Below are 18,587 nucleotides of genomic sequence, written 5' to 3'. Positions count from 1 at the left end.
AATGGCTCTTAGGGGAGATGGAATACAATAGACATGTAAAGCAAGGCCCTATTCACAAGGAAAAAAAACCTTAGCAGGAGAAATAAATACCCAAATAAATAAGCCAAGGGAGTATATTTTTATTCCAGAAAGTCCCAGCTTTATTTGGGATATCATTACTCATGGCCCATGGACAAGTGAGAACTACCATGATTTGGTGAAGGGATCATCACTCAGAACATGTAGACAAAGTCAGAGAGTAGAAGGCTCTAGCACGCGGCCAACTGGACCACCACTGAGCCTCACACATGTACCAATATAGTCAAAGTGTTTGTGTCAAGTCAATGGGGTTTTAGCCAATTTTTCTTTATTTTCCAATATTTTAAAAATGTGGCTTATTTTATAATGAAGTTGAACTAGCATTAAAAAATAAGAAATGTTTCCGCAGTAGAATGGATCCTGAGGGCACATGGTAAATTGTCATAAAGCCATTCATTGGACTCATTGAGCGTCTCTACTCAGAGCTCACATTTGCAAGACCGAAACTTTCCTTATAATCATGAAATCAGTGGCCTGTTTGGGATGAATACAGGGGAAATTTTATCACATCTCATCACATAAAAAGAAAAGGCATAATCTAAGAAATCAGTGGTTTCTTAGTGGTTGTGCTACAGAAATAACCCTAAAGCCTGTGCTTATTTTTTTCAAAGGTTAAAAACAAAAAGAAAAACAAAACTGGGTTAGAATTGGCATACACCTCCTTGAGCCATTTGCTCTGTTGCTCTTTCCCTTCCTTTGTCTACCTTCCCATATGTTTGTCCTTCATCTACCTCCCTGACAAGTCCTTCTGTCTTTGTCTTGGATTGGCTTTCTCTCCCCCTCATGGTCCTCATGTGACTGTGGGGTTTTCTCCAAGTGTAAAGACCCTCCTCATGCAGTCTTCTTTCTCTCAGGAAACAAAGGCACTCTGAAAATTTCAAAACTCACCAAGGTGGAATTGCTTCCTCAATCTATTTTTCCAGGCCTGGTCCCTAGCTCTCTATCCGTCTCTGGACAAACACACATTGGAACTGCCTGGTAGCACCTCCAACTCAAATGAAAATTACACAGTGCATCCAAACCACCTCCCCATCCTGTTCTCTAGTCTCTGTTCTAGCCCTGATCTTGTAGGGCTTATAGAAAACCATCGACCTCCTTTGTCATCCAGGCACATTCCAGCCTTACTTCCCTATTATCTCTGCTTCCCAGCAAAATCGATGGACTCAGCAATGCTCGCCCAGTGAAAGAGTCCTGGAATCAAATCCCATAATCTGGGGATAGCTATGCAGCCACTCTGAACCTCAGTTTCCTTGTCTGTCAAATGTGAATGAAAATCATAGTACCTACCCCATAGTGTTGTTGGGATAATGAAATGTGATAATATGGGGAAAAGGCTTGGCAAAGTCCCTGGCACAGAAGTTACTATATAAATTGTCACTATTATAATTAGTAAATAACATTTAATACCTCCTCTCTGCCTAACTCTGTTCTTGAAACTTTTGCTGAAAATTTAATATTCTGCTTCACTGGCTTTGAATGATCACAAAGTAAAGATTGCCCATTTCTCACCTCCGTGCCAAATCCAGTCTCCGTTTCCTTTTCACTGGGACTTTGTAAGCGCCTGGGTCGTGGGATGGGAATTTCCTGCAGCAAAGCACTTTCTGCTTTGGACTAAAAAATCAAATGGAAAATTATTGCTATATAATGTCAGTCATGCTATGAAATCCTTAGTTACTTACAGTCTTACTGGAAAATAACCAGTAAAATATACACACTATACCTTTTTAAGGGCTAAAAGCAAGTGAAACGATTTAGAAAAATGACATTAAATTCTCCTTATGCAAACTTTTCATCTGTGCCAATGTAAAACACTACATTAGCATTTAAAACATGAAAGATAAATTTAATGATACTCAAATGCACACTGTCTTGAGCAAACAAAGCAAGCTAGACAAGACCCAAGAACTGCAATCAGCACTGAACTAAATATTCATGTGGTTTCTCTCACCCTCGCAGCTTGTAATTTCTCCCTCATGCGTTCCCTCATGGAAAATTCTGCAAAGCCTGTTCTGGAAGCTGAAGGAATTGGAGGTAAGCCTAAGAAAATAGAGGGAAATTAAATAAAACAATGTTTTCTTAAAAGGGAAGATTAAATTAAAAAAAAAGAGAGAATGCAATTTTAGTTTGCATATTTAGTGCTTCACATAAGCAAACATGACATAAAGCTGCAGCCTTCCTTTTTGACACAATCAGGGCATGTTTCGGCTTCTTTGAGACTGACAACAAACTCTTGATCCAGCCAGCTCTGTCCCATGGACTCAACAAAGAAGAAAACAAATGATAATTGTTCAAAAATACTTACCAATTCAATTACCATTGAGAAAGAGGCTCTGTGATTTGTTCACGTAAGAAACAAGCTTGTCGGGTGAATGGATGGTTAGAGTTTGGGGTTTTAGGGTTCAATTTTCAATCAGAGAAAACTTTTCTGCAGTCCCAGTCCATACATAGCCCTTGGCTATAGCATAGACGACATATATTTTGTACATATCATCGGAGTGTGTGTATAAACATGCTGAGCAGTTGTGTAGCTATTATGTCAGGCACGGTGATACATGTGTTGAATTATTTTCTCATTAATTGTCATGCCATCCCAGCTTGCGAGGTGCAGGTATCATTTCTATCATGTCCTGAAGATGAAGGGGGACACCCTGTGTGATAAGTGGCTGGCTTTATGATTATCCACCTCATATGTGCCCTGCTTGGGATTAGGTCCCAGTGCCTTAACTCTCCAATGCTCAACACCATTATGAAGGAGATGGATATAAACATGGAATGTTTGAGAAACAGAATGTTAGCATGGTTGGAGCAGAGGGTCTCCATCAGAGAGAAGTAGGAGATAAAATTGCAGGAGATTGGGAGCCTCAGATGTCATACCAAAGAGTCTAGATGGTACTCTCCAAGCAGTGGGAAAGTCTTGAAGAATGTGGGAGAGAGGAGGAAGTGAATGCAAGCAGCATTTTCAGAAGCTGCACCTGGCTGTGCAAGATGGTTGAGTGCAGTGAGGGGGGCACCAAAGACCTCAACTAGGCTGTCCTCATTTGAGATAATAAGGAAAGGAAGTTGGTGAGAGTAATTGGTAGAGGCCGCAAGAAGGAAAATTCAGCAGGACCTGGCAACACTTAGTAGGTCTATAGTAGTGGTTTTCACCAGCACATCAGCATCTTCTGGGAACTTGGGCCCTGGCCAGACCTACTGAATCAGAGACTCTGGGGAGGGGCACAGCAATCTAGGTTTATAATGCACAATTAAGTTTGAGTACCATTGGAGGCTTTGGTGGAGGAGATCAGAAATTTGATGCAACAGAGAAGGGAAGAGGAGAAGGCAGGCTGGTAGGTAGCAGGAGAATTTGTTTTGAGCCCAGCTGAGTCTGGGATGCTGGCAGGATATCGAAATGTGTGCTTGTTCAGGAGACAGAGCTCTGGGAGAGGCGCCAGGTAAAGATTCAAGAAGCATTTCTCCCACAGTGAGTGCTGAAAGAGAAAAAGAGTCCTGACCCACACAACAGCACCATTAAGAGATGAAGGCTAGCAAGTGGAAGCAAAAAGAGGTGGAAGGAAAGGTGGCAGAGAAGAAGGAAGTGAAAAAGGAAGATGACAAAGACCTCTGTTTGCAATGAGTTTGCAGGTTCTAGCAGCATCTGCTTAACGCTAACAAAGAATCTGACCACGGGCTTCAAAGGATTTTTCTGTGGCATGGCCACTTGGTTTCTAGGGCTGTGCTTTCTTCCTTCTGTGTGATAGAAAGGTATAAAATACTGCTCATATCATGCCCCAAACATGTCAGTTGTTTAATGCCTGTATTGAGGCTTGAAATAATCATGGTAAAGCGGATTGTCGTGCATGTGTGTGTTGAGGTCTAAAGTTCTTGAAGAGAATCTCAATCAGTCCAATGAAATGGACTTTGGCATTCTGTTTCAACTCACTTGAAAAATAAAATGATAGTTATCCCTTTCCATCTTGAATATCAGGTAACCATGGTAGATCATCCCTTGTTATAAATGCTCAGAGTCTCCATACTTTTCCTTCATAGCATTTATCACATTTTGAATTTATATATTTATGCAGTTATTTGATTTGTCTGCTTCCTCCTCCAGGTCTGGGAGACGTCCTTTGGTGACCACTTTGCTCGCCTCTGCCCCCAGAGAGACGCCCTTCTTAACGTTAATTATAACTTTCTTTGAACATGAAAACTCACCTTGCTTATTTACCCTGTTTTTATAATGAAGTACAGCTTTTCAAATTAACCTTAAACCAGCTACTACGTGGACTCCATTCACTAAGAATAAAATTATGAATTAGTCTTTAAGAGAAGGACAAGCTATTTTATTTAAACACTGTCTTTTCTGAATAAAGAAACTAAAGTAGCTTCTTTAATATTTGTTTTAAAAGCCTTGAAGAATTTTGAAATGGTGAAAGGTAGTCCTCGTCTGATTTTTTTTTAAATTATAGGCAGTAGAAAACCACTTCGAGGGTATAAATATTTCCACATCTAGTCTGTACAACTAGATGATGACAAGTCATCCTCCCACCTAGAACGTGATCAGTCTGAGGACGAGAACCACATAGGTGACTTTTGTCCCTGATACTTTGTAGCATTAAAAGAGAGAACAAAAAACACGCAAAGGAATCACGAGGGTGTGAGAGATGTTATATGTGAAAAGATATTTCAAACCAAAATAAATGTAATCCTCATTTGTATAAAATAATGATGCCAACTGTTTTTTTTAAAGATAATATTATATGACATCCATGGAAAGCAATGTGTGCTAATTCATTTCCTTTCAGATAATAACTAATAGAGATGAAATACTTTCATTTTATTTTGATAGAATATGGCAAAACAGTATTTCTTTAAATAGATGGAAATACAAAGATGGTGCACATGAAACATTTTTTTTTTCTAATTTATTGTCATTTACTCTACTACATTGCCAATCAGCTATGTGATCCTGAATTGGCTCTATTTTCCATGCCCTGGGGAAGAGAGCTGATTTGCCAAGCTTGAGTAAGGGTATGATTTCACATTTACAAAAGGAGGCATTTTCATAAAAAAAACTCTGTGGCACAGCTAAGAAGACCCGGCAGGAATAAAGTTTCCGTAGTATTAAGTGCAAAGTGAGTGTGATGAAAATAATTTTTAAAATTATTAAAAGATTTGATTTGGGAATGTGCAAAGCTTACAGACAATGAGAGAATTTTAGGATGTTCCATTAAAATAAAAATATATGTAATGCCAATGTAGTATGAAAACTGGATTTCCTTGACAAAAGGATGCTTTTCATCAGAGGTTGCAAGGGTCTACATGGCCAGCAATTATGCACTTGCTTCCCAGCCATGTCCAAGTCTTCATCAACCACATGTTCACAAATGTCTTCTACTATCTTCTCTGCACCATCTGCTTTTTCCCATCATCATCCATATTCACTGTGCCCCTTTCTCTCTCCTTAATGAAATGTTAGCCACTTTCACACTTTCTTCCAGCCACTTAGTTCATTATATCTGACCCCTCCAAAAACACAACCATCTTCTCCAAGTAAAACAGGCATTGAACTCTTTGAAATAATTTTCTGTGCCTCTCATCCTGTGTCCTAAATTGATGTCATCCAGAATTCTGATGCCTCCTTTATTTACAAAAAAAAAAAAAAAAACACACAAAAAAACAGCTCTGTGGAGATAGCATTAATATACCAGAAAAGTTCACCCTTTTAGTCAATGATTTTTACTACATTCACAGAGCTGTATATAGATCACCACTATCTATTTTCATCACTTGAAAAAGAAACCCCATACCCATTAGCAGTCATTCTCCATACCCCTCTTCCCCAGCTCCCGCCAACCATAATCTACTTCTTATCTCTACTGTTTGACCAATCCAGACATTTCATATGGTTGGAATCATATGATACGTGACATTTTATGTCTGACTTCTTTGAAGTAGCATAATGTTTTCAGGTTCATTCATAATGTACCAGGTATCAGTACTTCACTCCTTTTTATGGCTGAATAATATTCCCCTCTATAGTTATACCACGTTTTAATTATCCATTCATCACCTGATGGGCATTTGATTTATTCCCACCTTTTGGCTATTGTGAATAATACTGTTATGAACATGCATGTACAAATTTCTGTGTGGTTATATGCTTTCTGTTCTTTTGGGTGTATATCTAGCTGGGGAATTGCTGGGTCACAAAATAACTCTACGTTTAACTTTTTAAGGAGCTACCAAAATGTCTTTCAAAGCAGCTATACCATTTTACATTCCTACCAGCCATGTATGAGGGTTATAAATTCTCCATAACCTCATCAACACCCACTATTGTCTGTCTTTCTGATTAAAGCCATCCTAGTGGGTGTGAAGTGGTATCTAATTATGGGTTTGATTTCCATTTCCCTAATGATTAATAATACTAAACATCTTTTCATGTTCACATTGGCTATTTGTATATTTTCTTTGGAAAAATGTCTATTCAAATACTTTGCCCATTTTTATTGGTTATTGGTCATTTTTTTTTTTTTTTTACACTTGAATTATAATGTTCCTTATATATTTTCTGGATAGTGGACCCTTATCAGATACATGGCTTGCAAAGATTTTCTCCCATGTTTGGATTGTCCTTTAACTTTCTTGATGGTGTCTTTTAAAGCACAAATGTTTTCAGTTTTGAAGAAGTTCAAATTATCTATCTTATCTTTTGACTCTTGTACTTTTGGTGCCCTATTTAAGGAACCATTGCCTAATCTAAACTCACAAAAATTTATTCCTATATTTTCTTCTACGAGTTTTATAGCTTTAGTTCTTGCATTTAAGCCTGTTCCTACATTACTGCCTTCTTTTGTGCTGAACAGATATTTTCTAGAGTACCATTTTAATTCCCTTATTATTTCTTTTGCTATATTTTTGTGTTATTTTCTTGGTGGTTGCCCTGGGGATTGCAATTAAAATCTTCCTTAAAACAATTTTTGTTTGGACTAATATTGAGCCAGACCTTTCTACTCTAGACAAAGAATATACTTCTAAAATTATTTTTTTTTTTACTTTTATGATTAATATTTACCAAATTTTACAGTACCTTTTTGTTTTTGTCAGTTATGCAGTATTGATAGTTGTAATAATACCTCAGTCAAACATTCAATTTTTTGATAAGGTGCGCAATAAAAGCCTCCAAGTTGGATCAAGTAGAGAAACTGAGGAAAGAAGGAATTGGATTTTTCCAAAGCCAGAATTCAGGCAGCGAAGGTGGTCTTAAAAAACAAGAAATGCTCTCCATGCAACATATCTGCAGGAAAGATACATTTACAATCATACCATTGTCCATCCTCCTTCAAATTGGAACTGTTCCTGAGACATTCCCTCATGTCCTTGACAGATTTGGCAAGCTCAGATGACTCCAACCTCAATCTTTCCACTGTCTCCTCCTGAACAGACTAAGGCCTGCATTCCAAGGAAAACACCAGACTGTCCTCTCCTCAGTGCATCCCATCAGGAGGGAACTGACATCCACCCACTCCAACCCTGGGGCTGATGACTGGGTGAACTTTCTCCAGGTTTCTCAACACACAGTCAAAAATTCTTTTCCCATTGTAATGAAATGGAAAATTTGGAGGGATATATCCTAACAGCTTCCATATCATTGTCCACATCGAACTTTGTAGAACACTAAAAATCCTCATGATCAATATTACTTTGCTACTTTCTGTCAAAACACACACCATGCCTTTAGGAAACATGAAAATTCATAAATCTCTACTAGAAGGCATATGAAATGAATAGTTTATCCAATTAGTCATCAAACCTCTCCCTGTTGTCTAATTTTTCTGTTTTTCTCCTTAATCATTCACAAGTCTCTCTCTACTAAGGAAGATGTAATGAAAGGAAATACTCATATATGCTGAAACTCAGATTGGATATTTTGTATTGGCAGTTTAGTTTATTCAATTATTAGAATTAACAGAAAATATTTTGTTTTGTATTTTAAAGACACTGTGAAGTCATGCTGAATATCATTCAAATTATCTTGAGTTGATATTATTAGGGGTTATTTTTCCATTTGCTCCACTCTCCTTCCATACCAATCCGAAGACATTCCTTGATTGAATTTACATCATACGTAAAGCCATAAAATAATGTCCTTTAATAGGAAGAAGGAAAATTTAAGTTATAGAAAAAGATACAGTTGCAAACAGAGCAGTATAGTGATGGGCAGACACAGTGTTTGGAATGGAGTGCCGAGAATCAGATCTTTAGCAGCAGGTAATATGCCTAGATCTGTGTTGTGCTTTGTAATATCAAGAGCTTCTTTAGGTAAGTCAGTACTTAATCTTGTGTCAAGCAGTTAGTTCTCATTTTGGATCTTGTCATGGGGAGCATGAGGTCAGACCCCACTGACACGGGGAAGTCTGTGTAGGTATAGGCATATAAAGAAGATTTCAGGCAGAGACAAATATACAGAACCATGTAAGCTGAAAGTTACATTAACTGATGGTGGTCCCATAAATTTGCACTAAAAATTTCTGAAAGAGTAAGGAGCGAGTAGAAGAATTCATGCCACCAAAAAAGCCTAGAGGACAGGCAGAAACTGTCCACAGCAACAGTTTTGGGGCTCAACAGAACAGGACTGTGCCATGCTAGATGAAGAGACAGAGTAACTGATGGCACCTATCCCATACCCTTAAGTCTAGCAGCTTCTGGTCAGCCCAGTTCCTGCACAGCAGACTGTTGTGGACTGGGAGTCAGGAAGGCCCTTCCCTCTAGGAACAGGGGGGCATGGCACAGTTCTGATTCAACTGCTGCCCAGAAAAATTGGACAGCTATGTCCCAAAGACTTGGTCCTTTACAGACAGGCAACACATGGTACCTGCAGTACCACTGTTTCCACAGATGGAGAAACTGCACTGAATGACTCAGTCATGGCTCATGGTGCCCAGCCCCACCTTGGACACCAAAAGCCTCTGATAGGCCTGGTTCCTGCCCAGTGGGCTGCTGCAGACTGGAAGAGTCTGGAAAGCCCTCCCCTCCAGGAACAGAGAGGGATGCAGCAGGGTGCGGTCCAGCTGTTGTCTGGCAAAATTGTATTTCTGGATCTCTCATCCTTTCCAGACAGGTGCCTGAGATGCTGTGGTTTCTACCTGCCTCAGAAGCAGAATAGACTGAGGGCTAAAAATAACTTGACTTTGTATGGCCAATGAGGGGTATATTGCCAGAGCGCCATCTGTTTGGCAGGCTGGCAATATGCCATCTTTGGAAGCTGCTTCCCTGATACTCTCCCCAGGTCCTGTTGGAGCTGTTCTGCACCCTCTGCATGGAACCCTGGCCCTGTTTTGGGTCAGACGTACTTATAAACCCAGTGTCAAAGAAAAGCTTTAACAGGAACCCTATCAACAACAAAATCTTAGACAAGACAGTGAAAACATAATCTTGTCAACATAATCAGAGGCCCAGTTAACAAGCAAAAAATTACAAGCCATGCTAAGAAACAAGAATGTGGCCTGCAAAAGGAGCAAATTATAAAGTCAGAGAGATACAGAAGTTGGAACAATTCAAAAATATTGAAACAAGTCTCCTAAAACAATTCAAGGAGATGAAGGAAAATGTGTATAAAAATATTTAGAAGACACTGGGTGATCATAAAGAAGAAATTGAAAGCATGCAAAGAAAAGATATAGAAATGCACAATAGATGAGATTAAAAATTTGCTAAAGGCAAACAACAGCAGATGATAGCATCCTAGAAGACAGGACATCCGAAATCAAACTAACAAAAGAACATACAGTAATAAGAATGGAAAAATTTGAGCAGGGTCTCAGGGAGTTGGATGATAACATGGAGCTCACAAACATACATGTCATGGGTGTCCCAACAAGGAAAACAGAAAGGAAAAGAGGCAGAAAGAATGTTCAAGGAAGTAATGGCAAATAAAAATTCCTAACTATTGTGAAAGACGTAAAGATCCAAGTCCAATAAATGCAGTGTAATTTCTCTGAGACATATTACTGAGACTATCAACTGCCAAAGATAAATGGAGGATTTTGAAAGCACCAAAGAAAAGCAATTCATCACCTACAATGTAACTGTGATAAGGTTAAGTGCCAATTTCTCTTCAGAAACCATGGAGGCAAGAAGGCAATGTTATAATGTATTTAAGCTACTGAAAGTGAATACCTGCCAGCCCCAAATTTATTTGGCAAAACTCTTCTTCAAAAACAAGGGAGAGTTTAAAATATTCACTGATAAACAGAAGCTGAGCGAGTTCATTAACAAAACTCCTGCCCTACAAGAAATATTAAAGGAAGTTATATAAGCTGAATATAAAAGACAGAATAGAGACTCAGAAGAGAGTGTAGAAATGAAGATTTTCAGTATGTGTACCTGAGAGGATCAAAAGAGAGGCATAAATAAAATATGATGTTAAAGCCAAAGGACAAAATTTGCCTTTACAGTAAGAACATTGAATGTCAACATATTAAACTCTCCAATCAAAACACACATTTGGTAGAATGGACTAAAAAGATCCACGTATATGCTGTCTACAAGAGACTCACCTTAGACCCAATGATACAAATAGGTTGAAAAAGAAAGTCTAGAAAAAGGTATTCCATGCAAATATTAACCAAAAAATAGCTGGAATAGCTATACAATATTGGACAAAATAGATTTTAAGTAGAAAATGTTATGAGACAATAATACAAGGGGCAATCCACCAAAAGTAAAAACAATCATAAATATTTATGCACCTAGCCAGGGTGTCGCAAAATATATGAGACAAACACTGGCAAAACTGAAGGGCAAAATGTCTCTACAGTAATGCTGAAGACTTCAATACACCACACTCATCAATAGGACATCTAGAGAGAGCATCATAAGGAAAGAGATAAATTGAATAACATGATAAATGAACTAGATATAACATTTATAGTACATTAAACCCCTAAACAGCAGAATATTCATTCTTCTCAAGTGCCCATGGGTCATTCTCCAGAATAGACCAAGTGCTGGGCCAAGAAACAAGTCTCAATAAATATAAGAATTTGAAATTATACAATGTACTTTCTTTTATCACAATGCAATGAAGGTGGAAATTAATGAGGTGGAAAATGGGAAAATTCACAAATACATGGAGATTAAACAACACACTTTGAACAGTCAATGGAAAGAAGAAATTGCAAGAAAATCAGTAAATACTTTAAGATATATGAAAATCAGAACAAAACATATCAAAACTTATGGGATGGAGTAAAGGCAGTGCTCAGATGGATATTTATAGCTCTAAACATCTAAAAAAAGGAAGAAATCACTAAAATCAAAGAACTAATTGCACACCTGGAGGAACAAGAAAAAGAGACGCAAACTAATCTCAAAACAAGCAGAGGGAAAGAAATACAGAGCAGAATAAATGAAATTGAGAAAAAAAAAATGAGTAGAATCAACAAAACCAAAAATTTGTTCTTTGAGATCAGTAAAGTTGACAGTCTGACAAAGAAAAATGATGCAGATGATTAAAATCAGAAATGAGAGTGTGTCATTACCACAAAACCCAGAGAAATAAAAAAATATTGTATGATCTCACTAATATGAACTAACTATGATAAGTAAACTCAGAGTTAAAATCCAGAAAAAAGGTTACCAGGCTATAGAATGGGCTATAGAATGAGGCTATAGAATGGGAAGCAGATACATAATGTGGGCAAAATTTTTAACTAGGTTGAATTTAAATGTTTGGAAGTGGATAGAGGTGATGGTAGCCCTTTATGGTGAGAGTAATTAACAGTACTGAATTATGTGTGTGATTGTCATTGAAAGGGGAAGTTTAGAGTCATGTATGTCACTAGAAGGAAAAACATGACACTGAGGATAAAACATGTCACTAGAGGATAAAACATGATCCCTGTGGTTGTGATGACCATGATTAATAGCAGAAATATCAAAATTTTCTTTCATGAACTAAAACAAATGTACATCACTATTGCAGGGAGTTAATAATAGAGTGGTATATGGGGGGAAATGCACCTATTGCAATCTTTTGCAAAAAGTAATATTTTAATATTATATCATCAGCAGTAACAAATGTACCATACCAAGGCTAAGGGTTAATAATAAGGGAAAAAAGGGTTATGGAATGTTGGGGAATAATGAAAATATTCTGAAATTCTTGCAATGAATGCAAACTATGCAATAATACTGTGAGCCATTTATTATATACATTGCATGGGTTTTATGGTGTGTGAATGTATCTCAATAAACTTGTTAATCATCATCAAAAAAAAAATTTATCATATAACTCCCAAATTCTACTCCTAGGAATCTTCCCAAGAGAAATGAAAACATATGCCCACACAAAGACACGTCAAAAATGTTCACAGCACTGTTATTCATAATAGCCCCAATGGAAATAATGCCAATGTCCATCAATGGGTGAATGAATAAACAAAATGTGGTATTTCCAAACAATGGAATACCATTCAGCAATAGAAAAGAATGAAATGAGCACACATGCTACATTTATGAATCTTAAAAACATCATGTTAAGTGAAAACAGCTGGATGCAAAACACTTCATATTGAATGATTCTATTTACATGAAGTTTCCAGAAAAGGCGAATTTATAGAGCTATAAACAGATCAGTGTTTGCCTAGGGTTGAGGGAGGGAATGGGGGTTAAGAGAAAAAAGGCATAAAGAACTTTGAGGGGTGATGGAAATGTTCTAAAACTAGATAGTGGTGATGCTTGTACAAGTCTATAAATTTGCTAAAAATCATTGACTTGTACATTTACAGGGAGTGATTTTTAGATACATAAATTACACCTCAATAAGGCTGTTAAAAAAGTGAGTTGTCTTCTTAGACATGCAATAGTCAAAGTGGAGTGGGTTATGGCATGTTCAGTTTGGAAGAGGTCCAGGCTGGAGATGAATACTTGGGAATGTCAGTGAATAGGCAAAATTTAAAGCTTTGAGGCTGGCTGAGCTGACTAAGGGAAGAGTGTTAGTAAAGAAAAGAAGACCAAGCACTGAGCATGGGGTGCTCCAACACTGAGAGGTCAGGGATGTGAGTAAGAACCAGCAAAGGAGTCTGAGAGGTTGCAACCACTGAGGTGGAAGGAAAACCTGGAGAGTGGAATCTGGAAGCAAAGTAAAAGGAAGAAAGAGCAATGAGCTGCACCAAATACTGCTTATAGAGTAAGGAAGAGAAGGACAAAGGTGTGACTGCTGAATTTAGCAAATGGACATTCACTGGTGACCTCAATAGGAGCAATTTGATGAAGGGGTAGGAGTATGTGTAAACTAGAGTGTGTTCAAGACAGGATGGGAGACTCCGGAGGAATTTTGCTGTAAGGGGGGTTTTGTTGGAAAGGAGGGCAAGGAAACAAGCCTGAGGCTGGAGGGGAACAGGGGGTCACACTTTTCCTTAAAACTAATAATAATAATGGATAACATTTATTTATACTTTTCTTAGTACTTTATTTAGTCTTCCTGGTTCCATGTGATGGTGAACCCCAGTGGTGGTGAACTCCTTGCCCATTCTGACCACCTTCCATCCTCTAACTAGATTTTAGCTTCAAGGTGACCTCCGCCAGACCCAGCTCCTTCATGCAACTCTGCTCCAGGTCTCATACTGAGCCCAGGTCTCCATGACTTTTAAAAAGTATGGCTACACTAAATCATCCACTTCCTTTCATTTGCATCAAATTTCACTGGATTCTGAACTTTCTTTTCAACCAATATGGAGAAATTGGCTCAGAAATGAGGCTTTAATCAGAGAAACTAACACAAAAGGATGAGAAACAGATGTTAGTAATGAAGAAGTTTGTGTTCATAAGAAACTGCTTAACGTTTGATAGCTACTCCCTCAAGAGATGGTGCAAGATGGAATCATGGGGTAATGTGTGTCCTTTTTTTCTAGATGTTTATTTGATTTGGAACCAGAGCACGTTCAGTGAAATGCTTTCTTCATTTGGAATGTCATGACTATTTATATGTTATAATAGTAAATTAGAAGTCCAAGTTTTCCCTGCCCGGATTTGTGGCACTTTTAATTAGGGAGTGGGCGTCTCTCGATGTGGCCCTGGTATAGGGTGGGGGACCACAGGATCTGAATACAATCGGACAACACTTGGTGCCCTGTAGGAATCCTACAGCGTGACAAAGGGTCTGGGTGAGGATCTGGGCTGGTAGCCGTGCGGGGCAGACCGTATCTGGAAGGCCTGGGACTAAAGGGACAGGGGAGGAAAAAAGATTTGGATCTAGGGGAGCAGACTCAGTTGCTGCAGTGGGGTAGGGGTGAAGGTGCGTGGGAAGCCAGAGCAGGGTCTGCAGTAAAAGTCAGAGGCCAGCCTGAGACACCCGTTCACTCGGCAAGCACTGCTGGGAGCCACCTTCCTACCTGCACTGTGCTGAGCAGAGCTGAAACTTCAACCTCTGCCCTCAAGGACTCACAGTCTGGTGGGTGCTGGGTACCCATAAAAAGATGACTTTGGATGCTCACATGTGCCCAGGGGTCAGGGGAGCTTAGAGAAGGTCTGCCCAGCTCACAAAGGGGTTGGGGGAGGTTTTCCAAAGAAGGTGACACAGATATGGATCTTTGAGTGATAAGTAGCCAGGATATGAAAGAGACAAACAAACAAAACCCCAAATAGGGAAGAGGTTATTCTAGGAGGGGAAGAGAAGGTGGGTATTCTACCTGAATGCCAGGCTTTGTGGAGAAAAATCAGGCACAAACAGCCCAAGTGTCCATCAACAGATGAATGGATGAACAGAATGTGGTATATGCATACAAGGTAATATTCAATCGTTAAAAAAAAAGAAGTTCTGATACATGCTACGACATGGATGAACCTTGAAAACAGTAAAGGTTTTGTGTCTGAAATAAGCCAGATACAAAACAAGAAATATTGCATGACTCTACTTATATGAAATATGAAGAACAAGCAAATTCATAGGGAAAGAAAGTAGATTAGAGGTTCCCAGGGGCTGGGGCAGCTGGGGGAGGAGAGTTTTTGCTTAATAGGTATAGAGTTTCTTTTTGGGATGATGAAAAAGTTTTGTTAATGGATGGTGGTGATGGTAGCAAAACATTGGGAAGGCAGTTAATACCTCTGAACTGAACACTTAGAAATAGTTAAAATAGGAAATTTTATGGTATGTGGATGTTACTACAGTAAAATAAAACACACACACACAACAGAAGAGGCAGAACAGTCCAACAATCTTGTGTGGATTCTAAACTGACTCTGTACCCCATACTCAGGGTCTCTGGGGTGCCCTGGGAGCCCCTGTTGATGGTGGTGATGGGTTGGAGCATTGCCCTAGGACCTTCAGCTCTAAGGACCAACCAGGGTTAAGGCTTGTGGGTGGAGAATGGCAATGCCACGCGGTGATTGAGAATATGGTTTCTGGAGGTCAACAACAAGATTTTGAATTCTGGCACTGCCATTTCCTCCCTTAATTACCTAATATATAAGACAATGCCTGATGATTGGACTGTTTTGAGAATTCAATAATATAATACATGTGAAGAGCTTAGCACTGCACCTGCCACATTATAAGGCACAAGGAAGATCATTATTTTACATCATACGCCTTCTGTTATCTGGAGGGGGCTACCCTATATGTGCCAGACCCTCTGTGGTGGGCTTTCTATTTATTAGCTAGTTTCATTATCCTAACAACTGCATGAAGGTGAGGCTGTTATTATCCCCTTTTTAAAAATGAAGCTCCCCCTGTGGAGAATGCAGGGGTATTCGCCTACCCCACCTCCATGGTTGCTAACATGACCACAGACATAGGGGACTGGTGGTTTGATGGGTTGAGCCCTCTGCCATGGGTTTTACCCTTGGGAGGGAGGTTGCTGCAGGGGAGAGGCTAGGCCTCCCTGTATTTGTGCCTAAGAGTCTCCTCCTGAATGCCTCTTTGTTGCTCAGATGTGGCCCTCTCTCTCTGGCTAAGCCAACTTGAAAGGTGAAATCACTGCCCTCCCCCCTACGTGGGATCAGACACCCAGGGAAGTGAATCTCCCTGGCAACATGGAATATGACTCCTGGGGAGGAATGTAGACCCGGCATCGTGGGACGGAGAACATCTTCTTGACCAAAAGGGGGATGTGAAAGGAAATGAAATAAGCTTCAGTGGCAGAGAGATTCCAAAACGAGCTGAGAGATCACTCTGGTGGGCACTCTTACGCACACTTTAGACAACCTTTTTTAGGTTCTAAAGAATTGGGGTAGCTGGTGGTGGATACCTGAAACTATCAAACTACAACCCAGAACCCATGAATCTCGAAGACAGTTGTATAAAAATGTAGCTTATGAGGGGTGACAGTGGGATTGGGAAAGCCATAAGGACCAAACTCCACTTTGTCTAGTTTATGGATGGATGTGTAGAAAAGTAGGGGAAGGAAACAAACAGACAAAGGTACCCAGTGTTCTTTTTTACTTCAATTGCTCTTTTTCACTCTAATTATTATTCTTGTTATTTTTGTGTGTGTGCTAATGAAGGTGTCAGGGATTGATTTAGGTGATGAATGTACAACTATGTAATGGTACTGTGAACAATCGAAAGTACGATTTGTTTTGTATGACTGCGTGGTATGTGAATATATCTCAATAAAATGAAGATTAAAAAAAAAAAAAAAAAAATGAAGCTCCCATAGCCTAGGAAGATTCAGTTACTGGCCGAGGTCCTATGGCTGAGAGTAGTAACAAGTAGCAGGGAGTCTGATTTCAGTTTCTATAGGTTTCGAGGCATGTTCTGCTGACTTGAAGTGCATCTTATTCCTTATTCCTTATGGGCAACTTAATGGGGTGGGGGTGCAAAAAGTGTGGGCAAAGAATCTTGATGGCGATCTTACCTGTAAGTTCGTTGCCTGGCTCAGAACATGGTGTTAAGCTCTCAGAGTTCAAGATCACCAGAGTCCAGTTCCCAACTGTCTGTCTTAGCTGGCTGTCTATCTACCCATCATCTTTCTATCATTTATCTTTACCTGTCAATCTATCTAATCTGTAATCTATCTATCATCTATCTATCTATCTATCTATCTATCTATCTATCTATCTATCTGTGGTGGGAAAGCGTCAGATAAACCGATAAGTGCTTAGGAAACAAAAATAAAAGACATTGAATGAGCTTAAACAGTCCCATAGCCTTCTCAGCATCAAGCACAAACTTTCTTGTTGGGGATGGGGAATCCTCTGAAACTGAGATTTTGCCTGGGAAAATGTTGGGAAACAGTGTTTATAAATCAGCCACGAGGGAGAGCAATAAACCCATGATCCATTTACGCGCAACATGAGCTCCAGCCCTAGTTAAGAAGCCTTTCCTGGACAAGAAGCCAACAGACAAGTAACATCTTAAAAGGGGGAGTAGGCAGAGAACATGTATTTGAATGGTGGAAATTCCTCTCTACAAAAAGCAGTCAGCTCTCCTGAACTTGCCACAGAACAATGGCCCCCTTCTCTGTCTGTAAAATGCATGAGGGCAGGACCCTGTCTGAATCATTTGCTGTTGTACCCAGAGCAGAGTTGTTCCGCAAATGTTTACTGAGCCCCTACCATGGGCCAGGTATTGTTCTAGGCACTGGGGAGTCAGCAGTGAGCAGTGGGCAGTGATTAGAGTCCCTAATTTATGATTTATGGTGCCTCTTTGATTTGTTTTCTCTTTTCCTGTGGAGGTATTGAGATATTCTCTTCACACGCCCATTTTACAAATAAACAAACAGGCTTTGGGAGGTTGGGAAAGTGACCTAAGTGCATTAGAAAGTGACAGGGCAGAGGTACGTGCAGTTGTCTGACACCAAAGCCCAAGGTCTTTCTTGCTACAACTCTATTCCCTTCCAGTAACAAGATTAATAAAGAGATGGGTGGAGAGCTTTCTTTGAGGGGGGACCAAAGCCATGGGTGGCTCAGAGGCAGTCATAGTCACAAGGAGTCAACCAAAGGGGAAGTTCGTGCCGGAGAAGCATGGAAAAGATGCTTGCAAAGGACCAGATTACATTAGAATCTCAGAACCCAGAAAAAAAAAAACAGCGTGGATTTTATGTGATGTTTATTACAGAGTTCTGAGTAGAAAAGTTGTATAAAGAAGAGTTTTAAAGAAAGGTTAATATGGTGATGTTTTAGATTCCTAGGCTGCTTGACACAAATACCATGAAACGGGTTGGCTTAAACAGTGGGAATTTACTAGTTTACAGTTCTGAGGCTGGGAAAATGTCCAAATTAGGGCATCATCAATGCTTTCCTCCTGAAGATCAGCTGTGGCAATCCTTGGCTTCTCTGTCACATGGCTGCAAACTTACTCTCTTGGGTGGCTCAGTCTGGGGGATACCAGCCACCATGTCATGAGGACACTCAAGCAGTTCCATGGAGAGGAACTGAGGCTTTTTCACAACAACCAGCACCCACTTGCCTGTTACGTGAGTGAACTGTGGCTTCTCTAGTCACATACAAGGACTCAGATAATTGCAGACCCAGGCAACAGCTTGACTGCACCCTCCTGAGAGAACCTAAGCCAGAACCATGAG

The 18,587-nt window shown here is 39.6% G+C and overlaps 1 protein-coding gene across 3 annotated transcripts in view; it reads right to left on the bottom strand.

Annotated features, from left to right (window-relative positions):
* The window catches only part of CC2D2A (coiled-coil and C2 domain containing 2A), a 158,562-nt gene that overhangs the window by 124,525 nt on the left and 15,450 nt on the right, over positions 1–18,587 (bottom strand). For all 3 annotated transcript variants that reach the window (XM_037829421.1, XM_037829422.1, XM_037829423.1), the window contains 2 exons: positions 2,027–2,115; positions 1,588–1,689 (listed from right to left, as the gene is read on the bottom strand). In XM_037829421.1, coding sequence (XP_037685349.1) covers positions 1,588–1,689; positions 2,027–2,115 — 191 coding nt within the window. The remainder of the gene's footprint in view (positions 1–1,587; positions 1,690–2,026; positions 2,116–18,587) is intronic.

The sequence above is a fragment of the Choloepus didactylus genome, chromosome 3 (assembly GCF_015220235.1).
Source record: "Choloepus didactylus isolate mChoDid1 chromosome 3, mChoDid1.pri, whole genome shotgun sequence".
Lineage (NCBI taxonomy): Eukaryota > Metazoa > Chordata > Mammalia > Pilosa > Megalonychidae > Choloepus > Choloepus didactylus.
The sequence above is the reverse complement of the archived record's forward strand: the minus strand, read 5'-3'. Positions and strand labels throughout refer to the sequence as shown.